Genomic DNA, 19398 nt, shown 5'->3' on the forward strand with positions numbered 1-19398 from the left:
CTAGACTGTGGAACCAACCCAGATGCCCTTCAATGGATGAATGGATTTAAAAAATGTGGCATTTATACACAATGGAGTATTACTCTGCACTAAAAAATGACAAAATCATGGAATTTGCAGGGAAATGGATGGCATTAGAGCAGATTATGCTAAGTGAAGCTAGCCAATCCCTAAAAAACAAATGCCAAATGTCTTCTTTGATATAATGAGAGCAACTAAGAACTGAGCAGGGAGAAAGAGCAGGAGGAAAAGATTAACATTAAACAGAGACATGAGGTGGGAGGGAAAGGGAGAGAAAAGGGAAATTGCATGGAAATAGAAGGAGACCCTCATTGTTATACAAAATTACATATAAGAGGTTGTGAGGGGAATGGGAAAAAAAACAAGGAGAGAAATGAATTACAGTAAATGGGGTAGAGAGAGAAGATGGGAGGGTAAGGGAGGGGGGATAGTAGAAGATAGGAAAGGTAGCAGAATACAACAGTTACTAATAGGGCATTATGTAAAAATGTGGATGTGTAACCGATGTGATTCTGCAATCTGTATTTGGGGTGAAAATGGGAGTTCATAACCCACTTGAATCTAATATATAAAATATGATATGTCAAGAGCTTTGTAATGTTTTGAACAACAAATAAAAAAAAGGAAAAAAATAAAATAGTAGCAATAGTAATTCCAATAATAAAACCCACTAACATGGAAAAAAAAAAAAGAGTTCCCATGTAAAATGAAAGAAAGAAAACAGAAATATTTGTTTCTTCATTCATTTTCCCAGGTAGTGCACAGGATCTAAATATAGTAAGTATTTTATAATATTTATTGGTGAATAAATACATGAATGAACACTGGAGCATCTGTAGGCCCTCTGACTTTTCCAGTCGCCCGAAGTCCAGCCAAGAACAACTTTACTACTTTGTTTATAAGTTTACAGTACAGGCAGTAGAGGGAGCTAGAGAGACAGTATTAGGTTATATAGACTTAAAAGTGCCCTGGGAAACAAAGCAGGAGAGGAGGATTAAAAAACACTGGAAGGGGCTAGGGTTGTAGCTCAGTGGTAGAGTGCTTGCCTAGTTTGTGTGAGGCACTGGGTTCAATCCTCAGCACCACATAAAAATAAATTAAAAAATAAAGATATTGTGTTCATCTACAACTAAAGAATTAAAAAGAAATGAAAAGAAAAACATTAGGAAAAGAGAGGTTGAAATTTTAGATGGTGGGAGTCAAGGAAAATATGGATTTGGAGTGAAGGCCTAAAGTGAGTGAGGGTTCAAGCCATGTTGATACATGGAAAGAATCTTCTAGGCATTAGGAAAGAGCAAGTATAAAGACACTTGAAGTTAGGATCATGTCTGATGTCTTTAAAAGGAAAGCAAGTGGGCCAGTGTGTCCTGAGGACAGCAACAGAGAAGAGCAGCAGAACGCAAAGCCAGAGAGGAAAGGGAAGGGAGATAACAGATCATGGTTATGATTCCAAGATCATAAAAAGGACTCTAGTTCTTACCCTGAGTAAGGAGGTAATTCACTGGCGGGTTTTAAGCAAAGGAGTGACACAAACAGATCTATAATTTACAGTTTTATTTTTACTGCTGGGTTGAGGATACAGTGCCCAGGATCAAGAACAGAAGTAGGGACACCAAAATAATCTGAATGAGAGATCTAATGGTGCTTGAGACCAGACTGCCAACAGCAGTGGTGGTAAAAGGATTGAGCTCCAGACATATATTGAAGGCAAAACCAGTAAGATTTGCTGATGAACTGAATTGAGATGTAAAAGACATAGAAATAGAGGATTACATCATGGTTTTTGGCTTGAGGAACTGAAACAGTGGAGTTAGCATTGACCAAGAGGAGGAAGAAAGAGAAAGAGGCTGAAGGTCAGGAATGTGCTATGAGATGCATTAGTCTGAGATGGTTATCAGTCACGGCAAGTAGGCAGTTAGACAATGAGTTGGAGAGGTCCAGGCAGGAGACAGAAGTCTGAGAATCCTAGCTTGTAGATGAATTTTAACACCACATGATTGGATAGGATCACATAGGGAGTGAACACAGACGAAAAGGAAAGAAATCTAAGGATGGAGACCGGAATGTCATCAAATATTTAGTGGGTAGGATGATGAACCAGTCAATAGTCTAAGGTGGAAATACAAGGAATGCAGAAGGAAAACCGTGGCATCTTGGAAGCCAAATGAAGAAATCTTTTCAAGGAAAGAGAGTTACCCAATTGTGTCAAAGTGCTGGTAACAGAGCACTGAAGATGGCAGTTGAGAAATGGCCACTGGGTTGGCAATGTAGAATGTTATGGATTGAACTGTGTCTCCCTTGAAAAGGTGTGTTGGAGTCCTAACCCCCTATCTCAGAATATGACTTTATTTGAAATAAGGTTTATATGGATGGAATCAATATGAATGGTGACCTTAGAGGGAATCAATATGAATGGTACCTTCAAGGGGAGCGTGGTCCTGCTGGAAACTTGATTTTGGAATTCTAGCTTTCAAAACTGTAGGAAAATACATTTTGTTTTAGCCATCTGGTCTGAGGTACTTTGTCACTGCAGCCCTAACAAATGAATACATGAAGAACATGGTTGATCAGAGAAGAGAAATATAATGGAATTGAAAGAGTCTGATTTAAATGGGATTCCAAAATAACAAAAGAAGACAGAATGGATAGTCAAACTTCTTGAGAAGTTTTTCTATAAAGGAAGAGAGAGAAATAACTCAGAAGGTAGAGAAACAAATGGCCTAAAATAGGGTTTAGTTTTATCTTTTAATGAATTAATTTTTTTGAAGAGCCGAGGATTGAACCCAGGAACTAGCTAGCACCTGCTGGACAAGCGCTTCACCATTCAGCTACATCCCAGACCTTTTTATTTTTATTTTTATTTTGAGACAGTGTTTTGCTAAATTGTCCAGAAGGCTCGCTTGAACTTATGATCCTCCTGCCTCAGTCTCCTGAGTAGCTGGTATTACAGGTGTGTGCAACTGTGCTCAGCAAGGTGTTTTGTTTTTTGCTTTAAATGGGAGAAATATTAGTATTTCAAATAATAGTAGAAATGAACCATTGAGAAGGAAGACTTGATTTTGCAGGACAGAGGGACAGAAGCTCAGGGAAATGCACTCGTACACTGGTGGAGAAACTGTCTTTGGTTGCCTCCAAGGATGGCTCATTCATGAATAACAAGAAAGGATGGAGCATAAAAGGATGGGGGCTGGGAGATGATGGTATCCTCATATTCTCCTATTTCTCAATGAAGTAGGAAGCAAAGTCATCAAATGAAAGTGAGAATAAGGGAGGAGGTGTGGAGAGTTGGCAGTGAGGAGAAAAAGAAATAGCAATCTGGGAGTGTGGGAGAGAGGGAACTGGTATAGTAAACGATTCTTTTCATCTGTTATTGAGCCTAATTTGGTAACTCATGAATTAAAATTTTCTCACAAATATTTATAACAAGAATTGGTCTTAATTTTCTTTTTCAGGTTCTGTTGTTAATAAAAACCTTGATAATAAAAATAATAATTACGATTACTGAGTCTTGTGCTAAGCACTGAGTAAAGCAGTTCTCCAAATCATCTCATTTAATTCTCCTAGCAACAAGGAAATCATATATTGTCCCCTTTTTGTAGAAGAGGAACTGAAGCTGGGACTGAGGTCACAGTAAAGTGACATGGCTAAAGTCATAAAGCTAGTAGAGCAGAGTTGAGATTCAAACCAAAGTGTGTAACTCCAAAATCGATGCTCTTAAGCAGTTCTTCTAACTTTATAAACTAGCTTTTATCTCATTCTATATTCTGTGACAGAATTTAGAGGATTATCTCTTCTTTGAAAAGCACAAAAACTTCAACAGGAGAAAGTTGCAAAAATGCAATATTCAAAGTGAAGAAATTACAAGAGAGGCTGGGATTGTAGCTCAGTGGCAGAGTGCTTGCCTAGCACATGTGAGGCGCTGGGTTCCATCCTCAGCACCACATAAAAAATAAATAAATAAATAAATAAATAGGGGCTGAGATTGTGGCTCAGTGGTAGAGCACTTGCCTGGCATGTGTGAAGTACTGGCTTCAATTCTCAGCACCACATATAAATAAATAAAAATCCATTGACAACTAAAAAAAGTTTAATAAATAAATCAAAGGCATGCTGTCCATCTACAACTACAAAATGTTTTTTTTTAAATATCTTTTTTTTTTTTTTAGCTGTAGACAGACACAATCTTTACTTTGTTTATTTATTTTTATGTGGTGCTGAGGATGTAACCCAGCGCCTTGCACTTGCAAGGCAAGTGCTCCACCCCTGAGCCATAACCCCAGTTCGCCCCCCATTTTTTTTTTTAATTACAAGAAAATGGCTTGTTACTGGAATAAACATATTTCCATTCACATGTAGCTATTTCTACTAAAATCTAAGCCTTGAATTTAACAAACATTCTTAGGAAAACTTGTAACCTATTACTTTCTTCTCTCAATCTCCAATCTCACTCATCACCATATTCTGTCATTTTTGTCTCCAAATATATCATGAAACTGTCTTCTTTTTTCCCACACCATTGCGCTACGGTAGGCTGCTACTAGGTTAGTCTGGATGACTATAATAGCTTTCTGGTGACTCTTCTTAACTTTCTTTCTTATACCACTTGTACCCATTCTATACACAGCAGCTGGAAGTATCTATTTTCAAAATGTTTGGAGCATTTACTGGTTTATAACACAATGCTGCCCAGCATTGGATTAATTGTTAAATATTCAGACGCATAGTGCTTACCCATGGAAACCATCTCTCTCTGTTTTTTTTTTTTTGTCCTGGGGGTTGAACCCAAGGGCATTTTACCTCTGAGCTACATCCCTATCACTATTTTTTTTTTCCTTTTTTTGAGACAGGTTGTAGTAAGCAACACTAAACTTTGAACTTGACATCTTCCTTCCTCAGCCTCCTGAGTAGCTGGGGATTAAAGGTGTGTGTCACCATGCCCCATGGAAACTACATTTTGAAAAGCAGACTCTTAGATACAACATAGGATCGTACAAAAAGCCAAGTGGTTTTTAATTTGCCTAGGATCTTCTTTTTTCCTTTATGTGTCTCCAGTGAAATGAAATTATTTTCCCAAACCAAGGTTCTCAATAGAAAAACTAATATGAAACCATTAATTCCAATGGTTTCCATAATAGATCACACCAAGCCTCATTTTCTAGGGCATTCTCTAGCAAAAGCATCTGAGATATGTGCATCATGAGCTCTCCAACATATTTACTCTCTCTGACTAATGTTTTCTCTCTAGGGCCTAGGATGTGAGTGGCTGACATTAAATGCTCAATAAATACTTTTTGAACATTAAATGTGTTGAACATTGTTAAATGAATATAATATTTGGTATTCTGTAGGAAAAATCTAAAATTTTTGAACAACAAACTAGATGCTTCAAAAGAGTGCTGACATATTTAAATTTTGTAATGGTGTGATTTTTAAGCTCTTTAAGGTACTGGTTTTCTTTTTCATTCTTTTTTTTTTTTTATTCTTGTATGGGAATTGAACCAGGGAGAACTTAACCACTGAGTCACATCCCCAGCCCTTTTTATTTTTTATTTAGAGATGGGGTCTCTAATAAGGTTGAGTTCTTAGCGCCTCACTAAATTGCAGGGGCTGACTTTGAACTTGTCATCCTCCTGCCTCAGCTTCCCAAGCTACTGGGATTACAGGCATAAACCATTGGGCCTGGCTCTTTTTCATTTCCAATTCTTTTCACTGATTATACAATTTTCCCTTTTATCTCAAATGCCAATTTTCTCAAAGTTTACCTTGTAGCATGACCAAAGACTGTCGAAGCCGGCTGTTTTCTTTCCGGGTGTTTGTTAGTTTTTCTTTCAGGTTTTTTATCTTGGCACATAATTCCTCCTTTGATAATTCTGCTAAGGGCGCTTCATCCTCACTGGAGCTCTCCCCAGGCAGAAAGGCATTTCCCGAATATGGATCTCTCTAAAATGCAAGGCAGGCACAAGAAGAGAAGTTTCACAGCACCTTTAACGGTTTATCCTATGTTCTGTATTCTGAAGAGGTTCATTCAAGACTACACACTCCTGTTCCCACAGGCACTTCCTTCAACCCATGCAGCCCAGCAGCTTTAAACCCCACCATTCAGAGGAACTCAGGATGAGGGGAAAACAGTGCCTCCGACAGCGTGGAAATCAGGATTCTAACTTTCTGTGTCATTTCCGTGAAAAATACAAAGTAGAATAGTCATATAACAGACCATAACCAATAAGAGCACCAGGTCTCCTCTGAGATGTGGCCTGTTTTGAGCCAAATACTTCACAATCTGAACCTCACTTCCTTCATTTGTGAATACATAGATAAAAATCATGCAATAAAATAGGAAAATCTAGCAAGATGGCAGGATATACAATAGTTACTGCTTCTACATACCAGCCACAATTAGCACTGTAGTGCTATAAGATCACTATTTATTAAGTCAGGACAGTAGTTACTGTGGGGACCAGTGATGGAAAGTAGCAGAGAGGAGCATGAGGAGATCTCTGAGGTGCATTTCTGGCATGGATGTGTTCAGTTTGTGATAATTCATTAAGCTGTACATTTCTGACAGGTGCAACCTTCTATATCTATATTGTACTTCCATAAAATGTTTTAAAAAATATCTCCAAGAAAGGGCTGGGGTTATGGCTCAGTGGTAGAGTGCTTGCCTAGCATGTGTGAGGTCCTGGGCTTGATCCTCAGTACCACATAAATAGTACCTTTTGACAGTTTCCAATCCATATAGCCTAAATATTTCATATTTATGCTTAATTCTTGTTTTGAGAACAAGTGTCATTAATGATTAGCAAAAAAGTGAAAGATCTCTATGAAGAAAGTAAACAAATTGTACTAAAAGATGATGTCAATGTAGACAGTTATCATGTTCAGAGATAAAATATTTCATTTAAAAAGTAGTAATTATCCCCAAATTGAACTTTAAAGTTAATGCAATTTCAATAAAAATTAAAAAAAAACCCTGGAACTTAATAAATTGATTCTGAAATTCAGAACAAAAGCCTAAGAATATCCAAAGAAATCCTGAAGAAGTATATGAAATGAAACAGGATCTTTCTTTACAAATGCAAGGGCTTACTAAAAATATAGAGCAATTAAAACAGCATGGCATTGGTATAGAAACAGATAGCATGACCAAAAATAGAGAGGCCCAAAATAGATGCACGCACATGAGGAACTTCATATAGGACAGAGTGGCATAGCAACTCACCCGATGTGACGGTTTGGATAAGAGGTGTCCCGCAAAAGCTCATATGTGAGACAATGCAAGAAGGTTCAGAGAAGAATGATTGGGTTACCAGAGCATTGACCCAATCAATGGATTAATCCTCTGATGTGATTAACTGGGTGGGTAACTGAAGGTGGAGAGAGTGTGGCCAGATGAGGTGCCATTAGGGGTGTGGCTTTAGGGTATATATCTTGTAAATCTGGTGAGTGGAGATCTCTTTCTGTTTTCTGATCATCAGGTAAACCACTTTCCTCTGCCACACTCTTTCACCATGATGTTCAGCCTCACCTTGAGCCAGAGGAATGGAGTCTGCTGTCTATGATTGTGACCCCTGATACTGTGAGCCCCCAAACACACTTTTTTACCTCTACAGTTGTGCTGGTTGGGTCTTTAAGTCCCAGCGATGAAAAAAGCTGACTAAAACACCCAAGAAAATAGGACTTGCTCAATACATGATGCTGGAAATACTGGCTGATCTTTAAGAGAAAAGGTAAAGAAAATGCATTCCTACCTTGGTGTACACACACACACACACACACACACACACACACACACACACACCACTTCAGATGGATTAAGAATTTAAACATTAAAAGTGAAAATTTAAGTGTACAAGAAAATATACTCTAAGATTTCATCTCACTTCAGTCAGAATGATAGCTATTAAGAATACAAACAACAATAAGAGCTGGTGAGAATGTGGGGGAAAAGGAACACTCATACATTGCTGGTCGGACTGCAAATTGATGCAGCCAACATGGAAAGCAGTATGGAGATTCCTTGGAAAACCACCATTTACCCAACTATCCCTCTCCTTGGTCTATACCAAAGGACTTAAAAATAACATATTACAGTGACACAGCCACATCAATGTTTATAGCAGTACAATTCACAGTAACTAAATTGTGGAACCAACCTAGATAACTTTCAGTAGATGAATGGATTAAAAAATGTGGTATTATACACAATGGAATATTACTGAGCAATAAAAGAGAATAAAACCATGGCATTTACAGGTAAATGGATGGAGTTGGAGAATAGAATATTAAGTGAAGTTAGCCAATCCCAAAAAAACAAATGCTGAATGTTTTCTCTGATATAAGGAGGCTGATTAATAGTGGGGTTGGGAGGGGCAGCCTGTAAAGTTAAAGAATAAATAAACTGGGTATGGTAACATATGCCTGTCCTCCTATTTTCTGGGAGGTTGAGGCAAGAGGACTGCTTGAGCCCAAGAGATGAAGGCCACTGGGAAATAGTGAGATCCCATCTCTAAATAAATAAACCTAATGATATATTTTAACACATATATTATACATATTATTGAATAGATATTTTTGTGTAATGAGACAATATGTGTGCATGATTTCAGTTTTATAAATTTTTTTTAAAAGTGGGCTACATGTATAAAAGAATGACTTTATGACTTTTGCTGGTAAATGGATGGAGCTAGAGATTATCATGCTAAGTTCGATAAGCCAATTCAAAAAAACAGAAGGCCAAATGTTCTCTCTGATATGTGGATACTAACACACAGTAAGTAGGAGTGGGGGAGAATAGAAGTTCATTGAATTAGACAAAGGGGAATGAAGGGAAGGGAGCAGGGGTGGGAATAGGAAAGACAGTAGAATGAATCAGATATAACTTTCCTATGTTCATATAGGAATATATCACCTGTGAAATTCCACATCATATACGACCCCAAGAATGGGATCCTAATTAGAATAAGTTATATCCCACGTATTTATAATGTATCAAAATACACTCTACTGTCATGTTATCTAAAGAGAACAAATAAAAATTTAAAAAAAAAGAAAATTTTCAAAAAAGTGGGCTAGGGACACAACTTAGTGATAGAGCACTTGTCAGCATGAATGAGGCCCAATCCCCAGCAGTGCAAAAAATAAGTCTTACAAGCAAGTAAATTATACATGAGATTGACTATGATTATATCTGGATTGACTTAGGCAGGGGTAGGAGAGGAGTATATAAGTAGTCATAAGTTATGATAAGGTAATATTTTAGGTATTAAGATGGGCAGCATTTTATTGGAGTTCATTATTCTTATTATTTTTCTTTTGTTGTTGTTGTTGTTGCATGTTCTGGGAATGGAGCCCAGGGCCTGTACATGCTAGGCAAGTGCTCTATCACTGAGATACATTCCCAGTTCTCATTAATTTCAAAATTAAAAAGTAAAGTAACCTATGACAATATTTAGAGTAAAACCTAGCATATTGCATTGCACATAATAGACATCAAATAATCTTATTGTGCTGGAAGACAATATATTTTCCTTCTTTTTAGTTCACCCCCATTCTGCATTTCTTTCCCTAATCTCCATTCATAGCCTCGCACTCAAGACTATGGCATGAAGCCAATTAGGGGCTTATTGCACCAGAGAAAAGAGAGAGCAGATTGGCTTAGAAGGAAGCATTCACATTTACCTTTTAATTTAAAAAATAGTTTTTAATGTCAATAACAAGACAATAATTTGAAGACACTGGAATTTGTAAATATCAAAACCCAGAAGCCTAAAGCTTAAAAAAAAAAAGAAAAAAACCTAAGAGTAATAGAAATAAAGGTTATACCGTAAAGAAAGTTCCTGCTGCAGAGAAGAAAAAGACATTCTGGTGCTGGAAGAGGCTGGGAAATAAAGAATTGAAATGGCAGGGAATTAGGTTCAAATGTCTGTTCTCTACTGTCCCTGCCCTTTAGGGGATTTAAGAAGTTGGGGCACATCATATAAACAATCAGATAACGGGGGCAATCCCAGAGCACCAGGCCTAGCTCCTTGCTTCTTTGTGCAGTCTAAGCTCCTTGAAGAGGCCCCATGTCCAGTGTAACTTCAGGGTATCATGGTGATTTTCTGAGCCACAGATCAGAAATGGTCAATTTGGTTTTCAGACAAATGGACCAGAGACAGCACCCAGACTCCCTGGTATGAATGCAAAGCAGCTAGAGAATCCAAAGGATCCTTACGTCCTGGTCAGGAGATTGGAAAGTGCTAGGGAAACTAATGAAACAAATAGTTTAGAGTGTAGATCAGAGGTCACATGGTGCCAGAATCTCATGGAAGGTGGTAGTGGGTACCAGGATGGGAAACTTCAGCAGCACATACCAATAAGATCCCCACTGGACCTGGAAGAACTAGCTCAACAGCAACACTTAATGATACCTAGGAACCAGAGAGGAAAGTAAGAATCTTAATAGAAGACCGAGTGTACATGTTACGTAAGACTCCTGGAAACTTGAATCATGTCTTTAAGAAAAAAAGTAGAAAGCAGAAGAGGACAAAAATATAGGATTGATTGAAGCTTAAATCCTGAAGTGACTGAGATAACGACTAAAAGGGACTCTTAAAAAAAGACTGGAACACAAACTGTAGGATGATGGTAATGATGATGATGATGATGATGATGATGATGATGATTCAGGAATGGAGAATTAAAAGCCATATGAGATCAGTTAGAGAAAAATTCATTTGCACTTTTGTATGATTTATGATATGTATATTCAATCTTTATTTTATAAACAAATATCAGTATATGTATATATATTTTATTGTTATACAAATGCTTGCATGTGTATATATACATATAATGTATATATAACAATAGTGGATATATATGTAATAGTAATAATGTAAATTACTATTCTATGTGGGCAAATAGCTAATTTACTCACATAAGATGTATAAATCCTAAGGGAAAAAGTGATGTATTTAATTAAATATAAATGAAAGATTTTTTAAAAATTGAAGGATGCCTATTGAGACCCTAATTCTATGCATGATAATTGGAAAAAAATAGAATGTATGGTCTTGTTCTTGCCAGCAAGTATTAGAAAGAAAAGGAATCAGGTCAAAGTAAATCCATTTGTAAGTACCAATGGAAGGAAGAAGATAACAGTTAATACACAAATAGAAACTGGGAGAAGATATTTGTAATATCTCAAACCTAAATCACAGTAGGCTAATTTCTACAATAGATAAAATATTTATTTTAAGAGTGGGAAAAAAAAACCTACCAGAATAGACCAAGAAACCCAAAAGAAAAGACAAAAACCCAACAGAAAAATGGACAGTGGTAGAAACTACTAGCTATATGTATCTTTTGTCCCATTTTTTCTCTGGTAACAGGGTTCTACCTGACTGTTAGCTGAAGACTTCATTTCCCGGACTCATGTGCAGTGCGGCTCACTGCGGCTGTCTATGCTCCTGCCAATAGAATAGGAGCAGAAGCTATGTGCGCCACTACTGGTCCATAACCCTAAGAAAATGAGCATGTCTTCCCCTGCTGATTCTCTTTCTTCTGAGAGAAAAAGAGGATCTGAAAGTGAGAGTAGTCATATTAGATGCAGAGCCAGAGGCTGCAAGTTGAGTAAGGTAGATAAACAAGGTAAGAGGGATTTTCATTATTGTGGAGCTGCCTTTTCAGCCCCAGACTGCTCTCACTATTGTATAATAATAAACTTCTATTTTATATAAGCCATTGTTATTGGTGTCTTTGTTACAGTCTTTGTAACACATATCACAACTAATCCATAATGGGTACACAGAAGTAGGAATACCTACGACTTGAAATATGTTTAAAATAATTAAAGGTCAAGTACTGGGCAAAAAGGGTGAGGGTGTGGCATTCTGGAAAGCCACTGACTTTGTTAGACCTTGGTGACATTATTGGTAAAATGGTCACCTGGAATACTTTTGAAGGCAAACCACATGCCTAGAGAGCCTGGAAAAAAAGCTGTAGTGTGTTTCAGATACTTCACATCAGAGCTAGCTAGCTTGCAAGTACACAAAAAACTCTTGAGCGCAGCAGATAGTCTAAATTAACTGAGTTCGGCAATGTTAAATCTTCAAGGGTTTGGGGAAAATTTTTACTTCCATATCTAAATAGCAGGAGGTAAGACTGTAACCTCAAGGCTTTCTCAGGAGCTTGTCTTTATATGTTCTCTGGCAGACAGTAGTATCCAGCCCAGTAAAAAGCTTTAAATTCAAGGTGTTACCTTCAAGATTTTTTGTTTGTTTGTTTCAGATGGCTGTGAGGTAACTGTCATAAATCGGAAAGAAAAGATGAGAAAAGATGCCTTAAGAAGAGAGTTTTCAGGCCTAAGATCTATGACCAAATAAGAGCTCTGGCTATAGTGAACTGCAATGGAATCAAATAGAAATATGTAGTTTGGAAAGCTATGGTTTTTGAGGAAAAAAATTGCTGACAAAACCACACAACTGGCTTATAAGAGTATGTGACTATTTTACCCCTCCAGCAACACTGAGTCCCCCCAAATCTGCACTAGTAAATTATAACAATATTTTCACTGATTGATTTGGTAAAAATTAGAAAAATGGATATTAATGCTCAATGTTAGTAGGGAAATATAAATATAGGAACTCATTATGCATTACTGCTGGGCATGTAGACTGATGTGAATATTCTAAAAAGCAATTTTATAATATTTAGTAAAACGGACTAGAAATGTATATATGTAAACCATAAATCATCCTCCTATGTATTTACACCATAGAAATTTTCACAGTCTCTTTTAAAAACAATTTTTTTAACTTGTTGATGGACCTTTATTTTATTTATTTACTTATATGTGGTGATAAGAATCTAACCCTGTGCCTCACACATACTAGGCAAAATGCTCTACCACTAAGCTGCAACCCCAGCCCCATACTGTCTCTTAAAGGGACATGTATGAGGATTATTTTATTGATGCTAGGGGAAATTTAAGTGGTCATCATTGGAGAAAAGGATAAATAAAAAATGGTACCATGCAGCTGTTAGATGCAATGGATGAGATGTACATGTAGCAATATAGATAGATGCTAAAAATATTGCTATGAAAAGAACCTAAGTGTCCATCAATGGATGAATGGATTAAGAATGCATATATATATATATATATATATATATGTTAATATATATGGCACATACATATATACACATGTGTATTTATATATATATATATGTACCATAGTTTATTTACATACATGTACCATACTTATAAGTATGTGCCATAATTTATATACATAATGCACACATACATATATGTATATATGCATGTATATATGTATAATTCATGTATATATGTATGTACACAGTATACATGTATATGTATGCAATTCACCCTTTAAAAATAACGAGTTTGGGGGGTGCTAGGGTTGTGGCTCAGTGGTAGAGTGCATGCCTAGCATGTGTAAGGCATTGGGTTCAATTCTCAGTACCACATATAAATAACTGAATGAAATAAAGGTCTATCAACATCTAAAAAAAATTTTTTTAAATGAGAACTTACTATTTGCCACAATGTATATGAGCCCGAAGGACATTATGTTAAGTGAAATAAGCCAAACATAGAAATAAAAAATACTACGTAGTATTGCTTACTTCTGCAGTCTAAAACAAAACAAACAAGCAAACAAAACCAGTGACAGAGCACAAACAGTAATCCCTTCAGTGGCAGGAAGAATAGAGATTAGGAAATTAGGAGATTAGACCAGAGGATACAGATCTGAACAAGTCTAGAGATCTGATGTATAACATGAGGACTATAGGTAATAAAACTACTGTATTTGAGATTCATGCTAAATGAGCAGATTTTAGTTGCTTTTGCCTTAAAAACAAACTAAAATGAATAATTCTATGAAATGATGGTAGTGTTAATTCGTTTTACTCAGAAAAATTTTTACTTTTTAGATGTATCCCATAAAAACATGTTGTATACCTGAAATTTTATAAATAAGAATTATTTTCATAAAGCAATACTGATGGAAAAATCAGAAACAAATTAAGATTTATAATATGATATCAATGTACTACTAAATGTAGATCACAATGTAGATCACATTAAGAAAAAGATTAAAAAGAAGTCCATTCATCACAGGGGACTAATAAAGATTGGTACATACAGACAGTGGAATAGAGCTATCAATTAATGAAAAGAGCTTCAAAATATATTAAGTAAAGAAGCAAAGTACAAGGCAGTATATAGAGTATGTTCCTTTTTTGACCCAAAGAGAGATAAGAATATCTATTTATATTTGCTTTATTTGAACAAAGAAATGCAAGAAGGATAAACAAGAAAGCAATACACGTGGTTACTGTAGTGGGGATGGGGTTCGGGCATGAACAGAGTGAATAGGAGACAGGAATATAAGGATTTTTCATTGTCTTTAAAAATATTTTAAACCATAATAATATAGTATTTATTTAACAAATTAAATAAAAATATATGAATATAAAACACTGCATGTATTACAAAGTCATACACAAATACATGTATTATAGTGACAAATAAAAAAATACAGAATAAGCACATTGATTGGCTGTCCAAACTATAGGAGGGGAATGGGATGATGAGGATGGGCCACAAATTGAAATCTAAAAAGAAAAGCAAATAGTGTGTCTTAAAGAAGAGGTATTTCAGCTAGATACATTGGAGCAGGAGCCTGAGGCAGGAGAGTCACAAGTTAGAGGACAGCCTCAGCAATTTAGTGAGACTCTATCCTAAAATAGGAGGAAGTGGAGGAGAAGGGAAAGGGGAAGGGGGAGGGAGAAATGGAGGAGGAGAAGAGGAATAGGAAAGAGGAAGAAGGAGGAGAAGGAAAGGAAGGGGAAGAAGAAAAAAAGTTCTAGGGATATAGCTCAGTGGTAGAGCATCCCTGGGTTCAATCTCTAGTATCAGGCGGGTGGCGGGGCGGGATGGGGGTTGGGGGTGGTGGCGGTGGGATGCGGGGAGAAAGAGGTATTCCAATTTCTCCAATATATTTGTGAAAGGAAAAAATGTTTTCTGACAGTTTGCTGACTTTTAATTTCCCAGAATTTTAAGCAAAGTTTTAACAATGGCATATTTGGCCATAATTAAACAGAGGCAGGCTTATTGATTATCAAATGTTTCTAACTCTTTCTATCTAAGATTGAGAGGAGAACATGACACTACATTCCCTTGACTGAATACAGAATTAAAAGGAAGAATAAATTAGTAGAACAGAAGAAAGAACTGAGAAATTATGGAATTATGGTTGAACTACATAATAAAATTGAATCAAGGTAAGAGAGAACCAACCTGTCCTTTTTCCATGTCACTATTTGGATTTTCTGAGTCCATTGTCTCTGTCCTTTTCCTCTTTCCTTTTCTAAAAGCTTGGATATTGGTAATTTCATCTGTCTGCAAGATCTTCTGCATTTTCTCAATTAGTTATCAAAGGTTTTCTGAAACTGTAGGAGGAGGGAATGCCCATGTAGACGATGCTACTCTGGATGAGGCCCCAAAGTTAATGATTTTCCTTAAAAACAAAAAAAGGAACACAATATGTTTACAACTCTGCTTCACGATGGCACTACTCTCTCCGGCAAACTATTACTAAATGCTTCCTAGAGTTCTTTCTTTCACTGACCAATTAGTACACCGTTTCATTTGATTCAGAAGTTCAATTTCATTATCATCACAAGGGTGTTCACCATATGATTTGCAGAAAGCTGTCACAAAATCAAATAGTGTAAACATTTTTTCATTTTTGTATTTTTTTGTCTGACAAAAAGTCTAAAAATGAGAAGTCTGAAAAATTATAAACATTATAAATTTATATAAATAGTATCACAGTGTCAGCAGAAGTTATATATTTTAACAGCAGAACTCACCAGGACCAAAAACCTAAATATTCCAGGGAGAACAATAAAAATTACTTAGAAGTTTTTGTTGTTTTTAACAGAAAATCATGAAGTCTTGAGAGGGAACTAAAGAATTGTAACATTAGGGTTGAAATTATTTAAATTTTGATATGTACAAATGATGCAGTACCTTGGGTCTGAAATCCTTTGTACTTGAATGTATTGGTGTGTTTTCATGAGCCGAACATTTAATTATAAATGATAAAAATTTACCTATAGGGCTGGGGTTGGGGCTCAGTGGTACAGAGCTTGCCTCACACGTATGAGGCACTGTGTTCGATTCTCAGAAACACATAAAAATAAATGAATTTTTAAAAAGACTTTACATTCAAAAAAAATTTAACTATGAAAAGGACTGAGCTTAGACATCTTCAAGAAATATGTGGACTGTTGAGCAAAAGATAACATTTTGCTTCTCACCAAACTATACTGAGTAGCCGGGCATATTGGCACAAACCTGTAGTCCCAGCAGCTAGGGAGGCTGAGAGGCAGGAGGATCATGAGTTCAAAAATAGCCTCAGCAACTTAGTGAGGCACTAAGCAATTCAGTGAGAACCTGTCTTAATTATATTAGAAAATATGGTTCTTTTGCTTCTTTTAAATGAAAGTCATCACACTCTATCCCAAGAGTAAAAATAATGTTTGGATGTCTTGCCAAAATTGCTGTGATTCTTTTTTGGAAACTTTTCTTAGGCTTTCAAATACATTAATAGTATGTGAGCTTACACATAGGAACTGCCAAATCTGACTCACAAACATTAGAGATCTTTCCCAATATTGAGCTTTACTAATAATTTCAAAGATATAAGCAATAAACAGGTTCAGGTAAAGTAGGGAGAGGTCTAGTACATCCTGCTGTAGAGGTCTAGTACATCTAGTCCTTCCTTCTCATATCAGGCATGAACTCTGTGGTCCAGACTACTTAGTGAGACCTCAGTGAGGGTTACCTCATACAATGGGGAGTGCTGAAGTCATAGCATATCTTCATTTTATATTTCAGAGTTGAATAGCTTGCATGACATTCTAGAGGGAGGGATAAATCCAGATTCCAAACTGATTCTATACTATTAATGTATTTGAAAGCCTAATTGCCATCAGCAATCCTAAACCAAGGATATACTGTTAAAAGCATTCCATAGATGCAAACTTTCTTCCCAGTAAATATAATTAGTTGACAAACTATCTCTGAAAAGAACTTTCATAATAAATATTGTGGGCATTGCAAGCCAAGAGACAAATATGAATATAACATATCAGTTTATACAAGAGAGGAAATAAATTTTCACAAATTTTTTTCCACAAAATTCAAAATGTAATAATTGAATAGGACTTTTTTATAAGACAAATTTACTAATGTAAAGAGCAGAATTTTAGGGGCTGGAGATGTGGCTCAAGTAGCAGTGTGCTCTCCTGGCATGCATGAGGCACTGGGTTCGATCCTCAGCACCACACAAAAATAAATAAGTGAAATAAAGATATTGTGTTCAACTACAACTAAAAAATAAATATATAAAAAAGCGGAATTTTAAAAAATAACATTTTGCTTAATTTGGGTTCCAAGTTGTTTTGCTATCATCAAAATCAATTGCAAATGCTCATCTTTTAAGGCTGACCTGTAATGAGCTTTTGCATATTTCATTTTTGAAGATGTTATTCACACTGATAGGTTCTGGAATATATTGATATTAATCTATGAGCTTACAATTTTGTTAATTGAGATAAAATTTACATAAATAAAATTCACCCTCTTAACCATTTAAAAGTGTGTATTCAATGATTTTTAAAAAATTTATTTGCAATATTTTAAAACCATTACCAGGAGATCGTTACTTCTCTATATGAGTTTAAAATTTTAAGTGAACATATTTATCTCTTAGAAGACTATTATAAAATTCTTTTAAATTCTTCTCTTGATATATGCCTTTCAGTATCATTACCTTACAGATTAATACTTCTAATTAAAAGTTAGAGAGAAGCTCCTTAATTACTTAGTAAAATGACTTGAAATATAGAAATTTTCTTTGCATTTGCTTTGAAGTTTGAAAGACAGTGCTGGAACTATAATTTGAACTTGAAAATATATCAATTGCAAATATAAGTGAGAATAAAGCTTTCTTCTTTTAACTTTGGCAATAGGAGAAGTGTATAAAGCAGTTTGATATTTAAATTTTTTTTTTTTTTTTTTTAGTTGTAGATGGACACAATACCTTTATTTATATATATATATGTGGTGCTGGGATCGAATCCAAGGCCTTATACATGCTAGGTAAGTGCTGAGCCACAACCCCAGCCCAGTTTGACAGTTTTGAGACACAAATTGTTACTGAAATGAATTAACCTCAGTATACACTTTGCATATAAGTGTTTTGTCATGTAATTTTGATTATAATTTCTTAATAAATTCATTTAAGAAACATTATCAAGTCTATAACAAAAGTTAATTTTCAAAGTCATTTAGTGTTCCATGAGTGACCAAGGGCAGTTCTCACTCTCAAAAATTTCAGTCTTTGCCCTGAACTCAAATACATGTAATAAGACTCTGTCACTACTAAGCCATTGAAATGATATGTAGTAGGGAAACTGTCTATTCAAATTGAGGGGAAGGGACTGGGGGACTGAACCCAGGACCTCATACATGTTAAGTGCATGCTCTATCACTGAGCTACACTCCCACACTTTCCAACTTTTGTTTATGAAAATATTCAAGGAGCTAATAATGGTTGAGTTCAGAAGCATGATGTTCACTATTAAATCTAATGGATCAAAAATACATGATATTTTCAGAAAATACCAAAGAGATCTTTCTTTTTTGTGGTGCTAGAGATTGAATCTAGGACTTCACATGTGCTAGGTAAGTACTCTACCACTGAACTATATGCTTATCCTTTAAACTTTATATGGAAATGCAAGAGACTCGGAGACTTAGAGTGGCCGAAACAATCTTGAAAAAGAATAGTCAAATTTGTAGAGACAGAAAGTTGATTAGTGGTTTCTTAGGGTTCAGGAATAGGTAGGGAGGGGTAATGTATATAAAGTTTCTTTTAGAAGGGAAAAGTGTTGAAATAATTGGATTGTAGTGATACTTGAAAATTCTATGAATATGCAAAAATTTAAAAATTATGAAGCACACTGAATTGTATACTTTAAATGGGTGAATTGCAGGGTATGTAAATTATATTTCAATAAAGATTTTTAAAAAACACATAAAATAGGTTTTAATATTTTCTTTAAAGTATCTGCTGATGAATAAAAAATTAATAACCATATATTTTCATAAACTTTATAAATTTGTCTTTCTGATTCATATATATATTTTACCACCGTTATATCACATCTTGGTATGTTTCACTTAAAGTTGTATTACATTAGTGTTTTCTTAATATCTTTGAAAATATTCTTGCCCATAGTTGTTTCAAAAGACTATTTACAGGGGCTAATTTTTCAGTTACTTTAAATTCAGCATTT

The 19398-nt window shown here is 35.5% G+C and overlaps 1 protein-coding gene across 1 annotated transcript in view; it reads right to left on the minus strand.

Annotated features, from left to right (window-relative positions):
* Window positions 1-15448, minus strand: part of Bend6 (BEN domain containing 6) — a 36781-nt gene extending 21333 nt beyond the window's left edge. Inside the window, exons 1-2 of the mRNA XM_076860065.1 lie at window positions 15329-15448; window positions 5784-5961 (exon numbers count right to left, since the gene is read on the minus strand). Coding sequence (XP_076716180.1) covers window positions 5784-5961; window positions 15329-15448 — 298 coding nt within the window. The remainder of the gene's footprint in view (window positions 1-5783; window positions 5962-15328) is intronic.
* Window positions 15449-19398: the final 3950 nt, after the last annotated feature.

Source organism: Callospermophilus lateralis, chromosome 6 (genome assembly GCF_048772815.1).
Source record: "Callospermophilus lateralis isolate mCalLat2 chromosome 6, mCalLat2.hap1, whole genome shotgun sequence".
Classification (NCBI taxonomy): Eukaryota; Metazoa; Chordata; class Mammalia; order Rodentia; family Sciuridae; genus Callospermophilus; species Callospermophilus lateralis.